This window comes from Desmodus rotundus, chromosome 4, assembly GCF_022682495.2.
Source record: "Desmodus rotundus isolate HL8 chromosome 4, HLdesRot8A.1, whole genome shotgun sequence".
In the NCBI taxonomy this organism is placed as follows: domain Eukaryota; kingdom Metazoa; phylum Chordata; class Mammalia; order Chiroptera; family Phyllostomidae; genus Desmodus; species Desmodus rotundus.
This window is the reverse complement of record NC_071390.1, coordinates 359223-386536: the sequence shown is the minus strand read 5'-3', so window position 1 is coordinate 386536 and position 27314 is coordinate 359223. Positions and strand designations below refer to the sequence as shown.

The 27314-nt window shown below is 61.3% G+C and overlaps 1 protein-coding gene across 4 annotated transcripts in view; it reads left to right on the top strand.

The window, feature by feature from the left end:
• Positions 1-27314, top strand: part of KNDC1 (kinase non-catalytic C-lobe domain containing 1) — a 43139-nt gene that overhangs the window by 2994 nt on the left and 12831 nt on the right. The window contains exons 2-18 of one of the 4 annotated variants that reach the window (XM_045191653.2): positions 2407-2605; positions 2971-3029; positions 6809-6949; positions 7296-7413; positions 8313-8974; positions 9794-9908; positions 10667-10738; positions 10838-10899; positions 15413-15571; positions 16527-16604; positions 17108-17201; positions 17708-17870; positions 17941-18611; positions 18854-18998; positions 19925-20025; positions 20475-20881; positions 26786-26815. In XM_045191653.2, the coding sequence (XP_045047588.2) occupies positions 2407-2605; positions 2971-3029; positions 6809-6949; positions 7296-7413; positions 8313-8974; positions 9794-9908; positions 10667-10738; positions 10838-10899; positions 15413-15571; positions 16527-16604; positions 17108-17201; positions 17708-17870; positions 17941-18611; positions 18854-18998; positions 19925-20025; positions 20475-20881; positions 26786-26815 (3276 nt within the window). Of the gene's footprint in view, positions 1-2406; positions 2606-2970; positions 3030-6808; positions 6950-7295; positions 7414-8312; positions 8975-9793; positions 9909-10666; positions 10739-10837; positions 10900-14874; positions 15008-15045; positions 15163-15412; positions 15572-16526; positions 16605-17107; positions 17202-17707; positions 17871-17940; positions 18612-18853; positions 18999-19924; positions 20026-20474; positions 20882-26785; positions 26816-27314 lie in introns of those variants that run through there. The other 3 variants (XM_045191654.2, XR_006654866.2, XM_045191655.2) reach the window with 3 other exon arrangements.

Sequence of the window (27314 nt, the reverse complement as noted above, 5' to 3'; positions counted from 1 at the left end):
CCCAGTGGGGGTGCAGCACTCCCCAGGCCTGGGGAATCTGGCAGCTGGAGGGACTTTTCCAAAGACCAGGGGGGTGGGGGGGGCTGTTGACGGAGCTCGGCAGCGACTGGGTTTTGTGTTGGGGGCCCCATGCCAGCCCCTGGGTCCCGCAGAGCCCTGGCTCAGAGTCCGTCCTTGTTGCAACCATACCCAGCCCTGGGCGGGAAGCCAGCCCTGCCCAGGGTCCTGGTGACTGGGCAGCAGGGGGCGGCCCTGGGGAGCAGCGCCCCCTACATCTGCCTCCCAGCCAGGAAGGGCCAACTCTGGTGGCTGCAGGGTGGACACCACCCTTTCCCACCGTGCAAGGAACAGGACTTGCGGGTTCCCTCCCTCATGCCTATCCCGCAGCCCACCCAGGTACTGCCTCAATGAGTGATGGCAAGGAGTGGGGTGTGAGTCCCCATGGGGCCCAGGGATCGGGAGCCCTGCTCTCGGGGAGCCAGCAGCGCCTTGGGCTCTGTTTGGGCCTGTGCAGCGGCTGAACCCCGCCTTCCTGTTACGGCCACTGGATCTCAGGGGCTCAGCCACACAGAAGCAGTGACCTGGGACCCCCAGGACATCACCCCATAAAATCACACAGAGAAGCCCCTGATTAGCGACCCCCACCGTGAACAGGGGCCAAAGGGCAGGGCGGGCAGGGCCTGGGCCGGAGCAGGAAGTGAGCGGTGGGCCCGGAGTTGCCCCGTGGGCACCAGTGGCCTGCATTCCCAGCTCGGCTGTGGGTCTGTCAGCAGCTGTGTGAGCAGTGGGCTGCCGGCTGCAGGGGGCTGACCCACTCGCGCCGCCTTGGACCAGCTTCTCCCGAAGCACAAACCCACGTGGCCTTTGCACTGTGTGTTCATGTGTGCCACACATGTGCACACTTGTGTGGTGTGTGCTCCATGCATTTGTGTGTGCGCATATGTCGTGGGTGTCATGTGCTGGCATATGTTTTGTGTGTGTCATGTGGCATGTGTAAGCTAGGTGTGCACATGTGTACGTGTAGGTGGGCAGTGTGCAGGCATGTGCACACGCTTCCTCACAGGGATCCGTTGCTGAGCCCGACCAGGGGCTCTCGGCTCTGGAGCTGTGGTACCCTGTGGCCACATGTTGAACCAGCTCCCACCAGCCCCCCTTCCCTCCTGGCCCTGCCTGCCCCCACCCCGCAGACAGAGCTGGAAGGGCCGGGGCAAGGGCATCGCTGAGCCCAGAGCCTGGCCCTGCTCCCCACTCCCACCACCCCCTCGGCCGGCTCCAGAGGCTTAGCCAACATGCAACATGTGCACTGTTCTCTCCACCTTTCTGGGCTTGAGCCCCTTGGCCCCTGTCCCTGGAACAGGGTCCCTGCCACGCAGGGGGACATTCAGGGACGGGGTGGGAGGAGCTATTTAGGACCCGACAGCTTGTCTGCTGGGAGAGCCACCCTAGGAGCTCTGGGGGGGCCGGGGAGCACCGAATCTGCAGGGGGCTCAGCCCCTCTCCCGCGCTGACCCCCAGCCCGTCCCCCTCTCCGTCCTGCTCAGAGGCCACGTGCCCCGGCTCCCTCAGGCCCCACTGCGCAGTTCCTCCGGCCCAGCTCCCACCCTCCCTTCTGAGGACCAGGCCCAGGGACACATGAATGAGCGGGGGAGGGCTGAGGTCCAAGGTATCTGGTGTGTGTGAGACACCGTGTCGGCATGCATGTGCGCACACACATGCCGGGCTGTGTGAGCCCCTGTTGGTGTGTCTGTGCGTGCACGTGATGGACCGTGGGCCCGTGTGCGGGCACATGCCTGTCGGTGACCGTCACAGCTGGGCTCTCGCAGGGGCAGGGCCCTGATCCCGGGGGTGGCCTGCACAGGGGAGGCCTGGGGTCTGGCTGTGGCCCCTGTGTGAACTGCCCGGAGTGCACTCCAGCCACTCTGCAGCCAGCAGGCTGCGTGCGTCCGATCGTGCTGTGGGATTACACCCGTGTCAGCCTGCTACTGACTCCCTGTGCACAGCTGCGTCTTCCTGGCGTGACTCCAACCCCCGTGTGATGTCTCGCTCCTCAGCTCGCAGCCCGGGGGGTGCGCCACATCCCAGGCCGTGTGTGGTCGGTGATGTCACAGCAAGTGGCGGCCCCTCGAGGGGCTGCAGGGGCGCTGGCCCAGGTCACAGAGCAGGTGTGAACACCTGTGCCCAGCCGCACCTCCTCTCGCTAAACGCCCTGGGGCTGCTGGCTTCCAGACCCAGTGGGGGACTTCCTGCTGTTGTTTCTCTGCAAAGACCCCCCCTAAACCCGGCCCTGACATAGAAGGAGGTGGCCGCGGCCCTCGGCTTCCCCAAAATCAGCCTCGACGCTGGGGCCCAGGGCTCCCTGGGGTGGAGGGCCCGTCCCCGCGCCGTCAACCAGGCCTGTGTTGGCAGGAGAACGTGACCCTGGCCGACATCCTCTCCCTGCGGGACAGCGGCCTCAGCGAGCAGGAGGCCTGGGCCGTGTGCCTGGAGTGCAGCCTGGCCATGCGCAGCGTTGCCCACGCGGCCATCTTCCAGACACTCTGCATCACGCCCGACACCCTGGCCTTCAACACCAGCGGCAACGTGTGCTTCATGGAGCAGCTCAGCGGTGAGGCCTGGGCGCCGGCCCGCAGCCCGGGTTTCTGGGGTGGTGGCCAGGCGGGATCCGCAGCAAGTGGGGGTGGGGGGCTGCCCCCCACCCCCAGGAGGGCTCTGATGCTTCAGCTCCCTCCTCGGGGAAGACGGCACCCCATTCTTCCTCTTCGGACCCACCTTCCCACACTTGCCAGGAAGGCGGCGGTTTCATTCCTCCAGGGACCAGGACAGGGAAGGGGCAGGAGGCAGAGTCAAGCTCCTGAGAGCTCAGGGCTGGGGTCTGTCCCCATGCCCCCGGCACTGCTTCCCTACCCCCCGCCCCCCCACCCCGCAGGCCTGGCAGGCATCTGATCTCAGCATCTTCTCTTCCTTCCCCAGATGACCCCGAGGGTGCCTTTGTGCCCCCAGAGTTCGATGTGACTGGGAACACCTTTGAGGTAAGTGGCAGCAGGCAAGCTTTGGTGGGAGGGTGGGCGGCCGGCGTGGGGTGAACTGGCAAGGGCTGCGTTGGGGGTGTCTCTGCATGGCTGCCCGTGGGCACCCCGCCCTGTCACTCCCGCAGGCAGCCCGGGCTCCCGTCACAGTGTGGCGTGTGGAGTCTTCACAATCATGCGTGTGTTTCCTAAGTGTGAGTTTTCTACATTCAACCTGTTAAAAGTGTTTGAAATTGGCCGCGGTGGCTGGCGGGGACTGTTGTGTCTCCGAGGACTAGCGGGTGGGTGGCAGCCTGTAGGTGACACTCCACGAGTGACCAGCAGCCGCCCCGACTCACTCTGCAGGTCGCACATGGGCTGCAGCCACCAAGGCCTCGGGAGGCCACTGCTCAGCTGAGGGGACCCTGGGCCCTCATTTGAGTGACACCTCATTGTGGGCTGGTCTGCATCCCCCTGACGATGAGTGACGTTGAGCATCTTTTCACGTGCCTGTTGGCTGTCTGTAGGGTTTTTTGGAAAAGTGTTTATTCGGATCAGATTGTTGTATTGCTGTTGAGTTGGAAGAGCTCCCTACAGCTCGTGGATCTTAACCGCCCAGGACAGACACGGTTTGCGAGCATTTGCTTCCATTCTGTAGGCTCCTTCCGTCTCGTTCTTTCTCCTTGTGGCGTTTTAGTTTGATGTGGTTGCACTTGCTGGTTTTTTCCTTTGTTGCTCGTTACTGTTTTTGATGCTATTGTGAACGGGATTGTTTCTTTTCTTTTTCGGGTGTTGCGTTGTCTGCTGAGGTTGTGTTCTGAAGTTTTACTGAGTACACCGGCAAGTTCTAACGGGTCGGGGTGGCGGGCGTTCGGGGTTCTCTGTATGCATGGTCGCACCATCTTCGCACAGAGACGGTTTCTCGTCTTCCTTTCTCAGGAGGACTTGCTCCTTCTCGCCTGACTCCTCTGGCGGGGACTTCCCGTGGGGGGGGCGGCGAGCATGGCGCCTGCCCCCGCTGGTCTCGGAGGAGAGGCTGCCAGCCTTTTGCCGAGGAGCACACCGTCTGCCTCGGGCTCTGTGTGATGTTGACTTCACCCCATCTAGTGCCCGTTTGTGAAAAGCTTTGTCACAAAAGGGTGTTGGACACTCTGATGCTTTTCCGCATCTTCTGAGATGACCACGTGACTTTCATCTTCTCCACGGGACGTGTCAAATTGGCGGATGGGCGGGTGCGGCCCAGCCTGGTGTCCCAGAACCAACCCCACTTGACCTTGTAGGAGCTTTCTAATGTACACTTGACTCTGGTGTGCTGGCATTTCGCTGAGAATTTGCACACTTACAACCATCGGGGAGATCAGTCTTTTTTCGGTTGCAGCGGCTCAGTCTGGCTTGGGCACCGAGGTAGAAATGCTGGCCTCATACAAGGAGAGTGGAAGTGCTCCTCCCTCTTCAAGTTTCTGGAAGAATTGAAGAAGGATTGCTGTTTGGTCTTCTTTGAGTAATCGGCAGAATGCACCAGGGAAGCCGTCTGGCCTTGGGCTGCCCTGGGTGGGGAGGCTTTTGGTCAGTGACTCGGGCCCCTGCCACGGGGTGGTCTGTCGGGTGACCCATGCCCTCGCAGTCCGGTCGCGCTGGGTTGTGTGTTTCTAGGAATCTGCCTGTTTTTCCTGGGTTTTCCGGTTTGCCTGTGTGTAGTTGTCTCCCACGGCCCTCTGTTCTCTGCAGGGTTAGTTGTAACGCCTCTTCTTTCGTTTCTGATTGTATATGTTTGTCCTCTGCTTTCCCAAGTTAGTGTAACACAAAGAGCCCACAGCCAGGACCCGGGTCTGTCTGCCTGCTGCCTGCCGCCCGGGTGGGCGCCACCGCCACCAGGTGGCTCCTGTGTGGCGCTGGGTCCCACAGCCGCCACCGCGGCGCTCTGTCCGCAGCAGACGCCACACTGTGGTCCGGGGGGCTCCTCCCCAGTGACACCCGATTTGACCATCTTGCGACGTCCTCAGTATTTACTTTATTTGTGAGATGGCGGCTCCGCAGATTCTGCAGCATTAGTGCAACCAGAATAAAATTCCAGCCGTTTCCGGTTTGCTGTTTGGATGGGAATGGGGGGAGTTGTATTTGTTCACATTTTGATCCGACAAGTGTGAAAATAAACTGTTTTGGAAAAATAAACAGATGAAGGCTGACTTGTCTGCCCAACATCCTCTGAAGCCACTGCAGCAGCTGAGTCTGGACAGAGGGGGAGACACCAGTGTGGCAGGAGGCGGGGCCGGCGGGTGCCTGGGCCAGGGTCTGGGCCGAGAACAACGCGGGGTTCGGGACGCGGGGGCCGGGGTCACTTTCCAGATGCCACGGTGTCGAGGGTGCACACTGATTTCTAGTGGATTCAAACTCTAGAATCACAAACTTCAAAAATATCAGAAGCAGAAGAAAGCTGTTTTATGGTTGTGGGGTGGGGAAGGGCATCCTAAGAAGATACTGAAGAAAATTATCAGATTTCCCAAATTAAACATTGAAATCTCTGAATGTCAAAAGACACATGAACAAAGTTAAACGACAGGGAACAGGCGGAGAGACCTGGGCCAGCCCCCGCTGCGCCCAGAGCCCGCAAACAGGCGAAGTCCGTGGATGTACGTAAAGGGAGATCAGGCGGCGAGCACGTGTCCAGTCCCGCTCGTGACGACACGCCAGCAGCCCAAGACCACAAGGCGCACACGCCCGGCCGCAGGTCTGCACCACTGGTTGGGCCAGAGGAGCGTATCAGCATCCGTCCAGGTCGTCAAGGATGGACCCAGACCCGGCGACCGTCCACCAGGACGGGGCCCCGGGCAGCATGGCACCTACGGACTTCACCGAGGACCCACAGGCACACCGGTCACAATGGCAAATGTGGGGACGCCCTGAGCAGGGAGGGCCAGCACACAGGCGATGGACCTCACAGGCCCCACTGCTGAGACAGAGCAACAGGTCTGGAGAAGGGGTCTCAGGCAGGTGACCAGCGCAAACCAGTCAGTCCTGCAGAGAGCTGATTGTCCCAGACCGGACAACAGATGCAGAGGTGGGCCCGGATGGTCCTCTGACAAGGCCGCCCAGGGAGAGCGCCAGCCACCAGGACCTCACCACACAGTCATGCTGGGCCTGGCCCTGGAGGGCGTGCGACTATGGGCCGGAGTGGGCCCTGAGGGTCGGGAGTGGGGGACTAAGCCAGGGAAGGGAGCACCGGGCAGGGTGGCGGGGAGCCCAGCCCTGGGTCGGGGCCCAGGCCTCCACTGTGTGTGGTGTGACCTGCCCTCCTGCAGCCACGCAGCCCAGGGCCCTCGCCCACGCCTCCCAGCCAGGAAGTGTGACCCCAGGCAGGTGCCTGAACCTCTCTGGGCTCAGCTTCCTGTTGATACAGTGGGAAGATGGGGTCCCACCCCTCCCCCACATGGCCTATCCAGCGTGCTCAGCCTGAAGAGCCCACACTCGCATGTACCCCAACGTTCAAACTAAGAGACCCCATCTTTCCTCTGGCTCATACCTGGATTTAGAGACTAAAGCACAGAAAGAAATGCAGTCCCGCCTTCAGAGACACAGCACCATCAGGGCAGAGCACCCAGGGGCCTGTACCTGGGAGGGTCAGGGGCTGCTGGCTGGCGCAGCAGGGCCAGCACAGCCCCGAGACCCTGGGCGTGGCTCACTGCCAGGACAGTCACCTCAGGGGGTCAGGCGTGGTCCCCAAACACGTGCTCCCAGCCTGGGGCCAGCGGCTGTGGGGGGCAGGAGCACACACCCGTGGCCTCACGGGCTCTCTGGTGCCGCAGGCACACATCTACTCCCTGGGGGCCACGCTGAAGGCCGCCCTCGAGTACGTGGCGGATCCAGGGCCCAGGCTGAGCCGCGACCTGGAGGCGCTGCTGGACCAGATGCAGGCGGAGGACCCCCGGGACCGTCCAGACCTCGAGGTAACTCACCAGCCGTGCCCTCGTCTCAGCCCAGGGGCTGGGCGCCAACGCTGCCTCGGGGCCACCTGCACGCACACTCGCCCACACACGCTGCACACAATCACTGCGCATGCACGGGCCCCCTCTGCCCTGCTGCCCGCCATCGCTCGGGGATTTGGTGGCACCGCTTCTTGTTTCAGTGATGACTTGGTTTTTTACACGTTTTGTGGAGAAGCAGTCTGGCTGGTAACTCTCTCAGACTCAGCAGTCCCAATTTTCTGTCGTCCCAAACGCGCTGCTTTGTATACGGGAGAAAGGGCATGTGGTGGGGGGGGGCGGCGAGTGACACGCCCACCCGTGTGTGCAGAGCGTGGTTGCGCTGTGTGAGGAGAAGATGCAGCTCTCGTCCTCCTGCCGCCTGTGCCGCAGCCTCTCGGCCGTCGGGAGGAGGGTGCTCTCCATTGAGTCCTTCGGAGCATTCCAAGGTGAGCACACCACACTCGCTCCCAGGCGTGTATCACACACCCACTCATGCATGCACATGAATGTGCACAATCTGGGTCACACACGTGTGTGCAAGCTGTACACACCGGTTTGTACTACACCCTCATGCACAAGCACTGCACGCCCACCACACACACACACCACACACCATGCAGGAGACTCATGCCCTCCGGACGCCGTGCTGGCAGAGGTAAGAACCAAGGTCGTGTTGAGAAGCAGCCGAGCTTGGGGCTGGGTGGCTCGGTCCCCTGGGCATCTTGGCCCAGGGACAGGCTGAGACTGTTCCCACTGTGTCAGGTGGCACGTCACTTCCCCGCCGCACAGGCTGTCACTGTGGCGTCTGGGTTTCCACGGCTCTTGTGGGACTCGGCTCAGATCGCATTCCGAACAAACACCAGCGTCTGCTCTGCCGGTGCCTGCGGGGGAGGGGCGCGTGGGGTCCGCCTGGCGAGGGCTGTTTGGATGCTGCAGCGCCGGCTATGCCGTGGGGCTCTAGCAGTGGGGGAAAGGGTGCCTGCGGCAGGGCTGAGCGTCTGGCGCTCCGCAGGGAGACAGCGTTTGTGGAGGCTGCTGCCAGGGTGGGTGGGGCCGCGGCGACATTACATTGCTCCCTGTGGGGAATCACTGGAATCCTCGAAATAAAATGCGATGTGCTTTTTGGACGAGATAATTAGATGGGGCTTAGCTGCCCCTGCAGGGAGCTGGCCTGGCCCAGGGGACGGGGCTGTCTGTTAATTAGCTGGGATTATGTGATTAACGAGGCAGCAAGATGTCTGTCCGCTGGCGTGTGACTGGTGGGGGCCCAGGTCTTGCATGAGCCCCTTAAGAAGTGGCCATGGTGGGGAGGAGGCAGCTGGTGACCGGTCCTGCTTCTGTCCAGATGTCAGCGAGAGCACCTGGAGGGGAAGACCTGCTCCAAGAAGTGTGGGGCCCAAGAGGCAGCCTGGGGACCACAGCGCTGGACTGGAGGCCCCCCTCACCCCTCAGGGCCAGTCTCAGACCCCCACCTGCGACTCCAGGGCCCTGCCCTCCAAGCCTCCGCTGTCGCCCCCCGTGAAAAACGGAGAGAGCCACAGCCAGGAGGCGCTGGCCAGCCTCCTCCTGGACACCCAGTGCCCCACAGAGAGGGGCCGCCTGAGGAAAGTGCAGACAGTCCCCCAGCTCCTGCCCGAGGGCCCCGAGGCCAGCACCCTCTGCCTGCCACTGACCAGCCTGAAAAACCAGCTGCCTACATCTGAATTCTTCCCATCAGACCCCCAGAAAGCCTTTCCTAAGGGGAAAAATGGCCTTTCCAGCCTCCAGGCCCAGCCCAAGCCCAGGCTGTGGTCAGAGCAGGAGCCTGAACACCAGCGGGAGGGGGCTCCAGGCATGGGGCACGGTGGGGGCGGGGTGGCCGGTGTGCCTGGCCAGGGCCCTGTGGAGGAAGGCCGCCCGCCCCACGCTGAGGACCCCGAAGATGCAGGCCCAGACCTGGGGGCGCTGGGGGCCAATGAGCAGATTCCAGAGGGAGCCAAGGAGCCAGCAGGTGCAGCCACGGAGCAGGTGGGTGACAGTGTACTCCGCGTGGCCTGTGGCCGGGGAGGGCCCCCCAGGCGTGGTGCTGCCCCCTCATCAACAGTGAGGGACAGGGGGCTCTGTTAGAAGCTCGCTCTGGGAGTTAGGGGTGTGCTTAGAGTCCCTGCAGGCACTCGGAGTGGCCCTTTGTGGCCAAGGACACTGGGCAGAGCCCAGCCAAACAGGCTTTCCTGCTTGGCTCCCAACAGGTGGCTCCCTGAAGCTCTGTGTCCCCATGAGCTCCTGGGACAGAGTCTCCTGGGAGCCAGTGGCCCAGGGACAGCACCAGGCCAGGCACCACGGGTGGCACAGAAACCCTCATTCCCACCAGGCTTTGTCGACCCAGGGGCTGGGGGGCGGAGCCTGTGGTTTACATTTTTATTTGTGACCTGACAGGCACTCGAGGGTGATTCCTGTAGAAAGCATGGTGACCGTAAAACAGTCCACCCTGGCAGCCCCGTGCCGGCTGTGCCTCCCATTGTGGCTGCCGCACTGAGCCCAGCGTCCTCCATCACGGTTTCCATGGCCGTCAGCCACCCACGGATGCTGTTGCCCCCACCCCTACCTGTCCTGGACAGTGCTGCCTGAGCGGGCACTCAGGGCGGCCGCCTGGAGAAGGGCTGCCGGGTCACATGCCTGCTGTTTTTAACGCACCCACCCCAGACACAGGGTCCCGTCTCCTTGTCCTCCCGGCACCTGCTGATTTGAAGTGGGGACATTGGTCCCCAGCAGGTCTGCAGGGGCGGGGGGTCACGTGGGAGGCACTCCCCCCATGTCTGAATCGGTTCTTGCCTGTCCCTCCCCTAGGGCGTCCCCCTGCAGGACCTCCTGTCCCAGCTGGGCCGGCCCTTCAAGGAGTATGAGCTGTGGGCGCTGGCCCACGCCTGCCTCGGCGCTCTGCGCACCCACCACCGGCACCCAGGTGATGTTCGCTGTGCGGTTCCTCATCCTGCTCTGTGGGCCGTGTGGTCCCCATGTCCACACCAGGGGCCGGGGGTCCCTGCTCTGGACTCAGGACAGAGGGACCACATGCCCAAACTGTGGACCTTGAAGCCGGCGGCCCAGCTGGCCCACACCCTCTGAACAGGGAGACACTGTCCCAAGCAGGGGATGTGGCCTTGGGGGATCCTAGATGTTACACTGCTCTGTGGCCCCCAAGTTCAGCCCTGTGGACCAGTGGACCGGGTCCGTGGCCCATCTGCGGTGTCCGCACGTTGTGGGGAAGGGTGAAAGGACACACACTGCCCTCTGGCCACTTGAGTCCCGTGGTCCCAGGCCTTCAGGGTGCAGTCAGGCCGGGCCTCAGCCTCCCACAGGACCCCTTCCGGGGGCGCAGCCTGTGGGCCATGTCCCTCATCAGCCGCCTCTTCCCTCAGATGCACTTCATTTCCTGCTTCTTGTGCCCCAGCAGCCAGCTCCGGGCGGGGGCCGGTGGACGCCTCATGGTCCCCAGGTCCTGTCCCCCTGGCCATCTGCCCGGTGACCCTGGGGAGCAGAGGAGGCAGAGCCAGTGCCCCTTCGCTGCATCCAGCAAGGGACTCAGTGTCATTGCATCCACTGGAATGACCCAGGGGCCCTTGGGGTGGCACGGGGGCCACCCCCCCTACCGCGTCCCTGCAGGCCTCCGGGGAGCAAGTCCCTGAAGCAAGCCCGCCACCCTGACCTTGCCTTCCACTGCAGCCTGCCTGTGTCCAGACTCTGTGCTGGTGGCCGAGGACGGGGCTGTGCTCTTCCGGCCACCCCCTGCCGACGGTGGGTCCGCAGGCATGGGCTCACCCTCAGCTATGTCCCCACGTCAGCTGCCAAGTGCAAAGGGGAGCTCAGCGGGGTTTGGGGTTTTCTCTCCCGTAGGCGCTTCCAACTCCTTCTTTCTGGCCCCCGAGGTCGCAGAGCAGAAGCTGGTGACTGAAAAGGTGCCTGACACCCCCCACCCCATCCCTTCCTGTGGCCTCCTCCCTACCCCTCCCCACCATACCCCACCCCACCTCGGAGATGCCACCCCCTCTGTCCAGAGAGCCTGAGGGGAGGAAGGGACAGCCTCGGGCTCAGAGGGGTCCTGGTGGCCCCAGTGCAGCACAGGCGTCCATACCCCAGCTTGGCCCGGCCTAGCTCTGGCTGCTTCATCCCGAGAGGACAGCTCCAGGCAGTGGGTCCTGGCCTGTCAGAACCCACCACTGAAATCTCAGGAATAGCTGCGCTTGGGTTTTTTTTCTGTTTTTGTTTTTAAGATTTAATTTACTTATAGAGAGAGGGGAAAGGAGGGAGAAAGGAAGGGAGAGAAACATCAATGTGTGGTTGCCTCTTGCACGCCTCCTACTGGGGACCTGGCCTGCAACCCAGGCGTGTGCTCTGACTGGGAATCGAACCGGCAACCCTTCAGTTTGTAGGCCAGCACTCAATCCACTGAGGCGCACCAGCCAGGGCTGCACTTGTTAAATGGTACAACTGACAATCAAATGAACTATATTCAAAACCGAGGAGGAACTCCCACTTCCACGACAGTGGAGGAGACATCACCCCTGCCCCCCCCAATAGTACACCTAGAGCCCCCACTGGTTCCTAAAACAAGCAGGAGAGGATTGGGGGGGGGGGCAGGTGGAGAGCAGCACCTGCCGGGGAGGGACACAGCAGAGAGTGTCCTGGTTCTCTTCACCTCACAGCGGAGACGGAAAAGCCTCAATGGGGACGCCCGCGGAATCACCAACAGGAGCCCAGCTCCCAGCTGGAGGAAGGGCCCAGGCCCCCTCCCCCAGACCCCTGCCGTCAGTAACGAGGCCCCCTCCCCATGAGGTGTGACCACAGCAGCTGGGAGCTGGTACTCCCCCATCCGCACTGTCCAGCAGTGAGGAGGAACCCCCTCCTTGGGAGTCGGTGGGGAGCCTGGGCCTCTGCCCCCACTGGGCAATCACAAGGTGGTGCCCCCTCTTCCTGCCAGAGTAGAGCTGGAGAAAGCCAGCTAAACCAGTCAAATAAGATCCAGTCGTAATGTGAAAATGCCCAGATTTCTATTGAGGATCAGCCGCCTTACCAAGAACCCGGAGGGTCTCACACCAAATGTAAACTGCACTCGGTAGGTGCTGACCCTGATGCTGGTTCACAGCGAACACAGGGCCGAGGGACACGGTGGCACTGGATGCCCAGGCGAGAAAAGGTGTGAAGTCCCCACTGCGTTGCCTGAGCTCCCACCTAAGGACCTAGGTGAAGAGCAAAGTGACCCAGAGCAGAGGCAGGAAAAGATGAAGATGAGAGCAGAAACCGGGGATGTGGACCAGACAGAGAGGACGCCGGTGAAAGGGCTGGCAGAGCTGGTTCTTGGGAAGAAGCGAGGAAGGTAAGAGACTTCTAGCAACACCAGCAGAGCTGAAGGGCCGCAGTGGCCGGCTCCAGGAGTGGCAGCGGCCCTTGGCTGCGGCAGGAAGCACACGCGACCTCTGTCTGTCCGACGGAAGGACTGATTCTTCCAAAAACAAACCACTGCAACTCATCCACTGTGAAACGGCCCTGAAACTACTAAGGAAATTGAGCTTTTCATTGTAAAACTCCTGGGAAACGATCCCTCGTCCCAGATGGTTTGACTGGGGAGTCCTTCCCCACGCTGCGCACTCCCTCCCAGAGAGCGAGAGAACACAGCCCACTCCGTTGTTTGAGGCTGATGCCACCTGACACCAAACCAGAGAAGCACGGGACAAAGCCCTTCACACAGGCCGACATCCCCCCTGAATCCGAAGGCAGCAGTGCTTAACAAAACCCACGCAAGCAGAACTCAGCCGCGCACGGCACCGGCCACCCGCCGTCCCGAAGCAGGGCTGCCGGGATGCGAGGCTGGGCCGGCAGCTGGACCCGGGCCGTGTCGGCTCACGTCTGCCCAGTGAGAGGGGAGCCCGTGACCACGTTAACGGATGCAGACAAAGCACTTGGCAAAATTCAGCCCCAATTCCTGACTTTGAAAAACTCAGAAAAGTAGAAATAGAAGAAACTTCCACAATAAAAGAGCATCTAAAACATGCCCAACATCTACCCTTGTGCCTCAGGCTCAGGGAGGGCCCGAGTGCCTGTCCCCTGAGCCTGGGAACAGGCCACCGCCACACCGTTGCTCACCTGGTGCCACTCAGCAGTCACGCAGGAAGGGCAGGCGAAGGGCACCAGGGCCAGGGAGGAAGAAACAGTGCTGTTGGCAGAGGACGGTTTTCTCCGTAGAAAACTGCAGGGTATCCCAAAGAATCTACAAAAAACTCTTAGAACTTAGAGTGAGTTCTGGACGCCGAGAAGCCACAGATGGGAGGAAGACATTCGCAAACCCCCCTCTGACCAAGTGCTCACGTCCCGAACCTGCAGAGAACCCGTGGAAGTCAACACTGAGGAAACAAACGACCCAGTTAAAAGGGAGCAAAAGCTCCAAACAGACGCCTCGCCCAAGAAGACACGTGGCAAACAAGGACGGAGATGCCCAGCTCTGCGTGGCCCCCGGGAAGGGTGAGCCACCACAGGGAGGTGTCACGGCCGCGATGTCAGAGCGACTAAAATCCAGACCCTCGCAGCACAGGGCGCCAGATGCCAGTGAGGATGCCGAGCGGCCGGACCCTCCTGCTCCGCGCTGCTTGGAACACAGCGGCCCCGTTGAAGACAGCGGGCGGCCTCTCATGAAACCGAGCAGGCCACGACCACCTGAGCCAGAAATTGCACTCCCCAGCCTTTATGCTCGAGAAGCGTTCACGCAGCATCCTGCACGTGAGTGTCTGCAGCAGCTTCATCTGTGACAACCAACCCCGGCCTGGAAACAACCCTGGGGGCGAGCGGTCGGCTGCGGCGGATGGCCACGCCTCGGTCACTCAGCGGAATGGAGGGAATTGACAGCCCGGACGCCACCAAGAGGGACCAGACCCCAAAGGTTGCATGTTGTACCATATGACTCACGGTGTCCTGTACGAAATGACAGAATCCCAGAAATGGCCACCGAGGAGTAGCTGCCAGGGACTGAGGTGGGGACAGGGGCGGAAGCAAAGTGCTGGCTCTGGGCCGCGTCGGTGAAACGTCCTGGTAGCAATCTTGTGTGACCTTTCCAAGATGTTACCATGGTGACACACGGGGAAAGACGGGCGGGCGCCTGCTGTTTCCTACAGCCGCGTGAGCATCCACAGTGGTGTCTGCATGGGGCTCGGATTCCCTGAGAGGTTACTAAGTAAATACCCAGCGAGTCATTTCCTGTTTCCCTGTGCTCTGAGCTGCAGGAGGTGGCAGCCCTGTATCCAGATGCTGTCTTGCCCCCCCGCAACTGCTGCAACCACTCAGGGCCGCTCAAGCGACTGTCTTGTTGACTCCCGGGCAAACAACGTGACCGAGGAAGTTAACGCACTTAAACCTGCAAGGGAGCCCTAGGTTCACTTAGCCTGAAGCCTGAGGAATATTCTAGTTCACCAGCTGCTCTGGTTCGGAGCTGCCACTCAGGCGTCTGCCTCACAGCCACCTTCCTCATGGGGATGGACAGAAATACCGCCCCCGCGTGTCAGAACCCCCTGCTCATCACCGGCGGGGTGCACACAGAGCCGGGTGAACATCCACCAAAATTCAGGGAGAATCGATTGCTCTGTGGAACTTACAAAAAAAGAGAACGATGCCTTTCATTAATTTTAAACCATGTGCTCCACACCCGTTTGCCCGTGTCGGGGGCGGGGGGGGGGGGGGGGGTGGTGAATCAGATCACGTGGGTTTCAGGTGTACAGTTCTGAGAGGCATCATCTAACGTCGCAGTCTGTGCTGCCACCCAGTCAGACCACCCGCCGTCCCCACGTCGTTGCCCGTTCCTGCCCCTCCTGCCCCTCCCCCCCCCCCCCCCCCCCCGTCTCCACCACACTGTCCGTGTCTGTGAGTTTCCGTTTTACGTCCCACAGGTGAGTGGAATCACACGGTGCTTGGCTTTTCCTGCTGACGGACTTCGCCCAGGTGGTGTCCTCCAGGTGCACCCACGTGGCGGCACAGGGCAGCATGTGGCCCTCCCTTCCGGCTGAGTGGTGTCCCTAGCACGCCCGCACCGCATCGACCTCGTCCAGCCCTCCATCCAGGCGTCCCCGTGTCGGGCCCCGTGCACACTGCCGCACTGAACATCGGCGTGCGCGTCTTTGCGAACACACCGCGTGCCACACGTGCTTCATGTCAGTGAACGCGGAACAGACTCACGCGTGCGTGTTTGCGTTCAGAGAGCCTGTTGGCCGCTCAGCAGTGCTGCCTGGTTCAGGGGACTCGTGGCCTCAGACAACGAGTTGCCGGCTCTGCCCAGAGTGTTTAGGGCCCGTGGCCACTCGTTAAACACGCACCTGGGGGCCAGGGGGCTCCAGGCTCCGAGGAGGTGCCCGTGGGGTCCCAGCAGGGGGTGGCTCTGTTGGGACCAGGACCCGTCTGCTGAGCATGGCTGGTTTCTCCCCTCCCCAGGCCTCGGTGTACTGTGTGGCCGCGGTGCTGTGGACAGCGGCCAAGTTCGGCGTCCCCCGAGACCACAAGCTGGCCCTGCCACGCAGGCTCAAGACCCTTCTGCTGGAAATGGCCAGATGTAGCGCCCAGGAGCGGCCGTCAGTGGCTGAGGCCAGCAAGGTAACCCCAGCATCCCCTCAGAACAGCGGGCCAGCCCAGACCCTGCCCTGAGGCCCTGCCAGGGAGGAGCAGATTCCCCCCCCAACCTGACTTCCCCACCCTCCTCTGGGTCATCCTGCCTCCTCACCCTGTGCAGGCCAGGAGGAGTGGGGGGATCCTCCTTACAACTGACAAGCGCAGGGGGAGTCCTGCTGTTGTTTCCCTGACCTGGGGCTACAGGACCTTCAGAAGGAGAAGCCGAGTGCAGATGGGGAGATGGCTTTGGGGCTGCAGCCTGGGTGTGAGGGCCTGTCTGCCCCCCGGAAACGAAAGTGTTGGAGCTTGTGGGGCACGTAGCTTCACTGACAGGGGACACGTTTCTTCCTGCAGAGTCTCAGAATAAGGGACAGACGCCTGCTTAGTCTCCAGGGGGTCTCGGGAGCCTTGTCTGCCTTGTCCTGGCCCCACGGACTCAGGCTCGCCTGGGTCAGCTCCCTTCGCTGTCGTTGTTGGGGAATCACTGTTCTGGGCCGAGGTTTTGGGGGTGCCTCTGGGCATGCGCAAGCTGGTAGCTTCTGCCCCTGCTGGCCGTGATTCTGAGAGTTCACCCTTCCTCACAGTTTCTAGAGGGACAGCCCAGAAGGCCATGCATCCTCGAGCCTCTGTCTCAGCACTGGGCCACCGGCAGCTGCCCCTGTGTGCGAGTGGCTGTCAGCAGGACAGAGAGGCCATGGCCCCTTCCGTCCGGTTTTTATCCCTGCTGAGGACATGCCGGGAGGAGAGCGCTTGGTGTGTGGGCACCCATGCTCACCATGGGTTGCCGGCCTGGCTATCCCTGGTCTTCCTGTAAAGGAGCCCCAGGGGCCCCACAGCGCTCGCTGACAGGCTCCTGTCCAGTCTGGTGTGACATGGGGCTGGTGGCCGAGCCGCCCACATCTCTGCATGCCAGACATGTGGCCTGTGTCCTTGGTTTCAGGTCTGTGGCAGCTACCTCCTCCAGCGAGGCATGGACAGCAGGGAGATTTTAGCCCACCTGAGGGCATCTACCTGTAAGGTACGGGGGCCACTTCCAAGGCTCAGGTGCAAACCCCTGAGCCAGCCCTGGGGCCCCAGGAGGCGAGGGTCTCATCGTTTACTGGCGAGGAGTCCACCGTTTACTGTAGAGTGCAGGGAGGGGAACTCCGACGTGATGTTCTTCTCAGCCTTCCCACCGTCGTGAGCGGCAGCTGCATGCCCTGGCCCTGCTGACCCAGGGCAGGGGCACACCCAGGTGTCCCACCCACAGACCCTTGGGTAGCCACATCATTTACACGCTCCTGTGGGCTGCCTCAGGCAGCAGACGGGCAGGCTGCACCCCCGGGGCCTCGGACGGAGCACAGTCCCGTGCCCTGGAGACCCACCAAACCCTGTTGGGTCAGGACGCAAGTTCCGCCAAGGCTCCCACCCCAGAGAGAAGCAGGCCCAGCTCTGTGAGTCAGCCACAGCTGGAGCACAGTGCTCACCGAGCACCCTGGGCCCATGGCGTCACCGCCACGGGGCCGTGTCCTTCTGCCCCAGGTCGACCAGGAGGAAGAGACCATCAGTCTCCAGAATGCATTCTCGATGCTCGAGCTGACCCCTGGCACAGAGCCCGATCCCAGGCGCAGCTCAGGTGGGTCCCCTGGGGCTAGGCTGCCCTGCCCCATGGCCCTGCTGCCCACCAGAGTGAGGCGCTGCACCTGCACCCTGCTGGGACCCCTGACCAGCCTGGTCCCCCTCTCTGCCTCAGTTTCTTCTAAACGCCCGGCCCCCAGTTCTCTCCCATGTCACCAACCACCATGCAGCAGCTCTGACCCACACCCTCACACATCCTCACTGCCAACCCCCCAGTTCTGGTCCCACCCCGTGCCCCTTCCACAGGGCCCACTGTGTCCTGCCTCTGTGGCGCCTGCCCCATCTCGTTTGTGGGGCTTTTCATTGCTTCCGCCCCCTCCCAGCACCAGCCGCCCTGGGCTGGGCCTCTCTTGGTGAAGTCTTCTTTCCCCAAGGGGCTGGGAAGTCCAGTGCATCTGGGGACTGTGGACAGGGTCACAGCACCCCCTGGTGGCTAGAGGAACCACCTCAGCCTAGCATGGCGTGGAGCCACCCCCACCCACACTCACCCCAATTTTGTCCCAGGCTTCACGAAGGTCGGCAGCGACGCCAGGCTCATGGCCATGCAGGGGCTCATGCCTGCTCAACCCTCCTGCTCCGTAGGGGCCTCCCAGCTGCCCCTGGCTTCCACCTCTGCAGCCACGCACTTCAAGCCCATAGTCCTCCCACCAGAAGCGAATGCAGCCAGGTGAGTGGCAGGTGTGGCCAGGAGTTGGCTGCGTCCTGGAGCCCCTCCTGAGCACTCTCTCTGCTCACAGGGACACACCTGCCGGGTCCTTGGGGACGGCAGAGGAGCCGGAGGAGAGGAAAGGCAGGCTGGACAAGGACATGGATGGGAAGAAGGATCCTGAGGGCCAGGCCACGGCCACCAGCTCAGAGATGCCTGACCAGCTGGCTCCTGGGCCTGGCTCAGGACACCCAGCCTCAGGACCCCTCAGAGAACTAGTGCCAAGCAGGGCAGCCCAGGGCAGCCCCTGCCCCCCAGCTCCCACCTCATCGGCAACACCTCAGTCTTCTGCCCCAGCCCCACCCCCAAAGGCACAGAAGCCGGTCCCCCCCGGAGACACTTCTGGTGGCCTCAGGCCCCGCATCCCAGGGCCTCCCACAGCCCACCAGGGCCTGCACCGCCCGGCCAAGCCACCCAGGAGCAAGGCCCCCAAGGGCCCTGGCCAGGAGCCCCAGAGTCCCCTATCAGCCCCCCTCAGTCCCTCCCTGGCCAAGGCAAGTCCAGACAGCCCCAGTGGTACCACAGACAGTCACCCCGAGAGACCCCGGCCAGCAGACCGCAAGCCGTGTCCGTCTGGCATGGACATGTCGCCTGCCCCCAGGAGCACGGCCTGCCCATCGCTGCAGGAGGCCACACGCCTCATCCGGGAGGAGTTCGCCTTCGACGGCTACCTGGACCACGGGCTGGAGGCGCTGATCATGGGTATGGAGGCCACAGGGGGCAGGTCAGCGTGAGGGACTTTGGTCGCCACAGAGGGGGTCCCACTCCCCTGCAGCAGAGGACAGAACTGGGGCCCCCAGGGGTCATCTGGCAGCAAAGAGGGTCGCAGAGCCCAGCTGCCTGCCCACCCCAGCCTGAGACCAGCCTCGTTCCTGAGGAAAGTAGGGGACCCCCAACACAGCTCACCCGCATTTAAATTTACCCCACGCCCCTCGCACCACCAGGGGAATACATTTATGCCTTGAAAGACCTCACCTACGCCACCTTCTGTGGGGCCATCGCCGAGAAGTTCTGTGACCTCTACTGGGGGGAGAAGCTGCTGCAGAACCTTTTCCAAGTGGTGAACGGCAGGACGTCGCCCCCCACGAGGTGAGTGCCCTTGCTGGGTCCCCAAGGCAGCTCCCCAGGCGCACCGGCCACGCTCGCTCCATGCCCCCCTGAGGACCCCTCCCACAGCCTGAAGCCCACCTGCCCCTAGTTTTCCATTCTGGTACCTGCCCCTTTAGAGCAGAAAAGTGGGGCTGTGGGGCCCCAGGGGACCAGGAGGAGCATCTCCCTGCTCAGGGACTGGCTGGAGGAGGCAGATGACTGGGGCCCCCAGAGGGAGGTCCCTGCAGGAAACCATGTCTGCCCCTGCTCCACCCCCCCTTCACAGACTGCCCCCTGGTGCTCCGGGATGCCAGTGCCCGGCCCACCACCCCCAGGGCTACAGATGGCAAGGGAGGTGACCCACAGAGCAGCCTGGATCAGCCCAGCACACTGATCCCAGGCCAGCCCTGCACCCCGCTGCAGCCCTGCCTGCCCAGGTGACCACACAGCAGGCCACAGGGCATGCAGGAGCTCAGCTTCTGCTGTGGGAGCCATGAGGCCACACGGCGGTCCTCACAGCCCTTCAACCCCAGGGTCATAGCACAGTGCACGCCCCGTGAACCCACCTCAGGGCAGACCACAGCCGTCCTAGCCCTAGGACAGGCGTCCATGGACCCAAAATGGACACACAAGGAATCTGTGCCACAGGGCTCCGTGTGCCCTGGGAGGGGGGCGCCCGTGACAGTCAGTCAGGCCGGGCCTGGAAGCGCGGATGTGGGCACAGGTGGGGTTGCCCACTGCAGAGCTGTTAAGTGGGCGAGCATCGGCCCCTGTGCTCACCCAGCTCAGTCACTGTGCAGGGGGAGGATTGGGGGGCCTCTGGTGCAAGGGGTTTCCCTTGCAACACGGTGCTGAGGGGACCTGCGGAGTGGGGCGGGGGCGGGGAGACGGTCCCGGAGCCTGCATGTCCTCCACTCTGGTGGCAGCGCTTCGGAGGAGGCGGGGTCACAGCCCGAGGGGGGCGGCCCAGCCAGCACACCCAGCGGTTGCTCCCCTTCCAGCACACGGCCCTCGCTGCACGGAGCAGGTAAGGTGTGGGGTTGGGTAAGCCTGTCCACGGCAGACTCCTCCAAGCCCTCTGCATGTGGCTCTCCTGTCCTTCTCAGGTGCCCACACTCTGAATGGCCATCCTCCCCACCCAGCAGCCCCCTGGTGGCCTTGGGGCCCTCATCCCCCCTCACCTGCTCTGACCTGCCATCCACAGGACAGACTATTGTGTGCATCTGTCTGCACGCAGGCCAGGGCTCCCTCAAATCTCCATGGTCACCTTTGTCCCCACATGACAGTGGGGTTTTTGGGACCCCACCGCAGACCCCAAGGGCCCCCCTACAGCAGATGTGGGGCCGCCTGGTGGTCCCAAAGGGCCTCGTGTCCCCAGCAGGGTGCCTGCAGCCTCTCTGTAAACAGGTCACAGCGGACTCTCCCAGTGACCTGCAGCTGCTTCCCCCACTCCTCTGTCCTCTGTCCTCTGTCCAGGGAAGGACACGCTGGCCACTCACAGCAGCAGAGCCCCATGCCCATCCCCCTCGCTGTCTGATGTGGACTCAGACGAGTTGTCCCGGGGCAACTTGGAGGTGGGGTTTCGGCCTCAGAAGCCAGTAAAAGCCGAGAGGGAGCAGCTGCCTGAGGCCACAGAGGACCGGCGGCAGGCAGGGGACCCAGAGCCGGCTGAAGGGGCCTTGGACTTGGAGGCTGTGGTGCGGCCGGCCCGGCCCAAGAAGGGTGGCCCAGCCGTGAACCTGGGCCCTGCTGAGTTCCAGAGCTGCAGCCCTGGCTGGAGCAGCGCCTTCTACGAGGCTGACTGCTTCGGGGCCGACATCCACAGCTACGTGCGGGAGCTGGGGGTGCGGAAGGCCGGTGGGGCCCCTGACACCTCGAGCCCGGTGAGTGCTGGGCCTCTGCCCACAGCAGGGGGCGGGAGGCCCGTGTCCAAGCAGGGTTCCAGTCTCACAGGGGACAGCGGCCCCTCCCTGTGTCCCTCACTCCTGGTGCCCACTCGCCCCAGTGACTCCCACGCCAGCCAGGGCACCCTCCCCGTGCTCATTGGCATGTGGCCTCCACATTCCGGGGGAGACATTGGCTTTTCTGTCCTTGTCAGTGGAGCGTGTGGCTGCCAGGTGACAGCGGGCAGGAAGCCACCCGATCCTGGTGAGCTCGGTCACATCTGGCTGTGGCTCTGGCAGGTGCAGCTCCCTCGGCCCGACCGGCCCTCCAGGCTCCAGCCCCTGGGCAGCGTGCCTTTGAAAAGCACCTGCTGTGGCGGTCAGCTCAGTCTGGGCCCAAGCCCGCCTGGCAGGGCTCCTGTGGTCTCCAGGTGGCAGACGGGAGGGGACCTGTCAACGGTCTGGCCTCCGAGCCACAAGCCACACAAGCACGTCTCCCGGCCTTCGGCACCCTCTGAGTGTCCCCGGTGTTTCCCCTGTCCACCTCCGGCCACTGTCTGGGCTTCGCTTTATCACTCGGTCCCAGCCAGACAGCCCCCCCACCCCCTGCCCCTGAGCGGTCCTGGCACACGCTCTCCTGGGGTCAGGGCTCCAGGCTGCATCCTCGGGCACCCAGACCACTGGGCCCAGCACTGTGCACCAGGGAGGGCTAGGACTTCCCACGGACCCTGGAGGGGAAGGCAGCCTGGCCTTTGCGCCAGGAGCCCAGGGCGGGGCGCACAGTGCTCCTGAGGCCACACAGAAGCCCGATGTCACTGTGCTGGAGCCAGGAGCTCAGCCCAGGGAAGGGTGGCTTCCAGCTGGGGGATGGTCTGCTTCCCTCCCCTTCCTTCCACTTCCTGTCCTTACTCTGCATGTGCACTGTAAGGCCCGCTCAGAGCTGCTGAATGTCCCCAACCAGCAGTGGCCTTTCCCAGGAGTGGAAAACCGCTGACGCTGAGCAGCAGTGGCCAGCACGGCCGGTGCCCTGCCTCCTCCCGCCGAGGGGTAGCTGAGACTCAGGAGGGTAAGGGGCAAAGTGGGCACTGGTGACAACCCAGGGCGAGAAGGCCTGGTAACGGACGTGGGTCAGACCCTCCCCCAGCAGGGCTGTCCTGATGTTGGAGGATCACAAGGGCTAGTGGACAGCGAGCATTTGCCGCAAGAGAGCGACAAGAGGGGCTGGAAGCCAAGCAGTTCGCCTGACCTCACAGCACGAGTCCTGGTCTGGTCGGCCCACCACACACTCGGCTCCCTGAAGAGTGGTGGTCCTGGGCCTGCCGTGGGAGAAACACAAGATGAGCCGGCGCATGAAAAACACAGTGACGGGCATGCGAGAGGTCACAGGGGCCCCCGAGGAGCCCCGGAGGCCACAGCTGGAGTGTGTGACCGGCAAAGGAAGTGACACAGCATTGGAGTCGAATCCAGAGTACGAAACAGGTGTGCAGACGTCCACACGGACACAGGCAGTTGAGGTGAAACGGGACAGACGCCCGGTGACGACTTTCACAGAAAGATGAGCCCTGGCTGGTGTGGCTCAGTGGACTGAGTGCTGGCCTGTGAACCAAAGGGTCGCCGGTTCAATTCCCACTCAGGGCACAGGCCTGGATGGGGAGCCAAGTCAGGGCTTCAGCAGGGGTTGGGCAAGAGGCAACCACACATTGATGTTTCTCTCCCTCTTTCTTCCTCCCTCCCCCCCTCTAAAAAAATTAATGTATACATAAAATCTTTTAAAAAAACAAAAAAAGAAAAAACCCATCCCCAGAACTCACATGAATCTCAAGGAACCCCGAGTGACCCAAGCAGCCGTGGGGAAGCACAGGGCTGGCGCAAGCCAGCTCCTGACATCAGCGTTCACCACGGAGCCGCAGTAACCAGGCCAATTCAGTGCTGGCCTGGGGCAGACATGGCCGAGGGACAGTACAGAAAGCCCGGAAATGAGCCTGCACAGCTGTGGTTGGATGGGGGGCTGAGACCACCAATGCGAGGGGACAGTGCTCCCAACAGATACAGCCAGGAACAGTGGACGCCCCCGCGCAGAAGAATGAAGCCACCCGCCCCTGCCGCCGTGCTCAGAAACCAAACAAAATGTCGAACACCTGCACTGGGGAGGGGGGACTTTAAAACTCCCAGAAGAAAATGGGGAAGTTCCCCGCACTGGGCTGGTGCTGATTCCTGTGTGTGACAGCAGGCACACAGGCAGTCACAGTGAAAATGAGCACAGGGGACGTCACCGACACGCCACGCATCCGTGCGTCCAAGGACAGGCGGATGGAAGCGCTTGCAGGTCGTGAGTCTGATCTGAGTTGGATGCAGAATCCACCCCAAACTCAGCAACAGCGTGGCCGGCAGCCCCGCCACACACACAAGGAAGGGACTTCAGCAGACAGACAGTCCTCCAAAGAAAATGTAAAAATGGCTAAAAAGTAGGTGAAAACATGGTCAACATTATTCATTGTCAGGGAAAAGCAAATTAAAACCACGAGATGCTGCTTCACACCCCCTCTGACGACTTTTATAAAAATTAAGATTCTTAAGAAGAGAAAAACGGAATCAGACTTCCGGCCAAGATGGAGGTACAGGTAGATACACTGTGCCTCCTCATACAACCAAAAGAAGGACAACAACAAAATTAAAAACAAGAAACAACCATAACTGAGGGAAAATCGAACCGTATGGAAGTCTGACAACCAAGGAGATAAAGAAGAAACACTCACCCAGACCAGTAGGAGAAGCAGAGACGGGCAGCCCGGCGGAGAGGACTCGGGGCAAGGCAGCCGCTGGAGGACCCGGCGAGGCAGTGGACTGCGGACTGGTCGGTCCCACATTCACGTGAAGATAAACGGGGAGGAACAACTGGGGAGCAAGACAGACCTACATCCCAGGGTTGCAGTGGGGAAATAAAGCTTCAAAGCCTCTGACTGAAAACACCTGTGGGGGTTGTGGCAGCAGGAGAAACTCCCAGCCTCCAAGGGGAGTTCGTTGGAGAGACCCACAGGGGCCTAGAACGTACACAAGCTCCCCCACCCATGCAGGAATCAGCACCAGAAGGGCCCACTTTGCTTGTGGGTAGTGGGGGACGTGACTGAGAGCCGACAGAGACAGGAGCAAACGCCACTGCTCCTTCTCAGACCCTCCCCCACGTACAGCGTCACAGCACAGCCACGTGGGCAGCCCCACTCAGGGGAACACCCAAGGCTCCGCCCCTTTACTTAATAGGCGTGCCAAGACAAAAAAAAAAAAAAATGGCCCAAATGAAAGAACAGATCAAAGCTCTAGAAAAAATACAACTAAGCAACGAAGAGATAGCCAACCTATCAGATACACAGTTCAAAACACTGGTAATCAGGATGCTCACAGAATTGGTTGAGTATGGTCGCAAATTAGATGAAAAAATGAAGGCTATGACAAGTGAAATAAAAGAAAATGCACAGGGAACCAACAATGATGGGAAGGAAACCAGGACTCAAATCAATAGTGTGGACCAGAAGGAAGAAAGAAACATCCAACCAGAACAGAATAAAGAAACAAGAATTCAAAAAAAAACCAGGAAGCTTAGGAACCTCCAGGACATCTTTAAACGTTCCAATTCTGAATTATAGGGGTGCCAGAAGGAGAAGAGGAGGAGCAAGAATTGAAAACTTATTTGAACAAATAATGAAGGAGAACTTCCCTAATCTGGCAAAGGAAATAGACTTCCAGGAAGTCCAGGAAGCTCAGAGAGTCCCAAAGAAGTTGGACCCAAGGAGGAACACACCAAGACACATCATAATTACATTAGCCAAGATTAACAATAAGGAGAGAATCTTAAAAACAGCAAGAGAAAAGGACACAGTTCACTACAAAGGAGTTCCCATAAGACTGTCAGCTGATTTCTCAACAGAAACCTTATAGGCAAGAGGGGGCTGGAAAGAAGTATTCCAAGTCATGAAAGGCAAGGACCTACATCCAAGATGACTCTCTCCAGCAAAGCTATCATTTAGAATGGAAGGGCAGATAAAGTGCTTCTCAGATAAGGTCAAGTTAAAGGAGTTCATCATCACCAAGCCCTTATTCTATGAAATGTTAAAGGGACTTATCTAAGAAAAAGAAGATAAAAAAAATATGAACAGTAAAATGACAACAAACTCACAGCTACTAACAACCGAACCTAAAATAAAACAAAAAGTAAGCAAACAACTAGAGCAGGAACAGAACCACAGAAATGGAGATCACATGGAGGGTTATCAACAGGGGAGCGGGAGGAGGAGACGGGGGGAGGGGGGGAAGGTACAGAGAATAAGTAGCATAAATGGCAAGTAGAAGATAGATGGGGGGGGGTAAGAATAGTATGGGAAATGGAGAAGCCATAAAACATGTATGACCCATGGACATGAACTAAAAAGAGGAAATGCGGGTGGGAGGGGGTGTGCAGGGCAGAGGGGAATAAAGGTGGGAAATGGGACAACTAATAGCATAATCAATAAAACATATTTTTTTAAAAAAGAAGAGGAAACAGTGAGTGTTGGTGAGGACGTGGAGGGATCAGAACCCCTGCGCGCTGTGGGTAGGAAGGTAAACCGAGGCAGCAGCCGGGGAAGACAGCAAGGTCACCTCTGGGCAGAGACCCACAGGACTGGCTGCAGGGACGCACACACGTGCACGCCCGTGTTCATAGCAGCGCCGGTCACCTTGCCGAGAGGTGGAAGCAGCCCGGGTGTCCCTCGAGGGTAAACAGACAAGCACAGTGTGGCCACCCCATCCACAGTGGAATATCGTTCAGCCTTCGGACAAAATGGACGGAAACCCTGACCCCTGCTGCCGCCAGAGGGGCTGGGAGGGCCTGGGCTCAGGGAGCTGAGCTGACACAGGGCACACGCTGGGTGCATCCACTCCCACGAGGCCCCTGGGGAGGCAGAGCCACAGGATGGGGGCGGGGGCGCAGGAAGTGAGAGATGGGGACAGAGTGTCATTCTGGGGGGTGAGGAAATTCTGGGGGTGGGGGCGCCAGCCGCGCATCACGTGTACCTAACGCCCCTGGACTGCGTGACGGGAAACGGTTAAACAGTAACTTTCACGCTCGGCGTATTTTGTCACTGTACAAAAATTTCAAAGTAAAAAATTTTTCAGTGAGTGGAGGAACAACAAAGGGGGGGCCTGGAGAGGGGAACGAGGCTGGCAGGGGCGTGCTGGTGGAATCCATGTACAGAGACGGGCTGCTGGGCCTCGTCCCGGAGTCTCCCCGCAGCCCCGAGCCCAGGTGGCCGAGGTCCCCCCAGCATCACTGCGCGGTCACACGGGCCTCAGCAGCCGCAGGAGGAGGGAACCCTGCTGACCTGGGGCCGAGAGTTGGGGGCAGGGACGCCCGCCTCCCTCAGAGATGACAGCCATGGCAGGGTGGGATGCTGAGAGTCTGGGTGTGGCCCACTGTGTCACAGGTCACCCTCGCCAGGGACAGTCACGCCCACAGGAACAGTGATGAGCGGGCGAGGAGGGTGGTGCCTGTGGGTTCCCTGCTAGGTGCCTGGTCCGGGCCAATGAGGCCCTTGCCCTCCACGGTGGCAGCCCCCTTGCAGGAAGACACGCCCACCAGTGAGCCTGGCACCCTGCTGGCCACTTGGATTGTTCTTGAACCTGGACTGAGGCCAGCTCAGGTCAAAGACTCAGCTGGGGCAGGTCTGTTCCCACTGGGCGTGAGCCTATGGCCAGGACGTCTGGCCTTCCGTCTCTGAAATGCCACCCAGACAAGCCAGCCCTGGGAGGGGTGCTGGGCTGGCCGTCACTCTGCGGGAGGCTCCCGTGGGGACAGCGGGCAGGAGGCGGGGGTTTGGGGGCCGACAACCCGCAGTGACCTCGTTCTCCCCTCTTTCCTGCTCACCTGGGAAGGCATCTCTCCTGGAACCTGAGTGCAGGCAGGTGAGTTTCCTGGGCCCCCTCCGCCTCACGGGTGGGCTGGGGCCATGGTTTCCCGTTTCTCCTTGAGAACCTGCCCTGTGGGCTTCATAGCAGGAGCCTTGGAGAAACACAAGACATAAAACCTGAGTGGACACATTTCACATCTGTGACCAAAAACAGAGCAAGTGGGAAACTGGCCTGGGCGCCGAGGGCACGAGCTGCTGAGGCCGCAGCCCCTTGTGCCCAGCGGTGCGGACGCCTCCCCTCCAGGCGCCCGGTTTCCTTTGCCGGCTGCCAGGCTGTGCTCTCAGTACGCGGGTGAACGGGCCCGGCTTCTGCCCGCCGCTCTCTCCTCTCTCTCTGCTTCCTGGTTTGGCCGACTTCCTTCTGCCCCGTCTTCCTTGCGCCCCAGTATCCAGCCACTTTCAGGTCCTCGTGATGCCAGCAGCCGCTGTGCAGATTGTGCCTCAGACCCTTCGCACATATTTCTCCAACAAAGTGATGCCCCTTTACTTCTAAT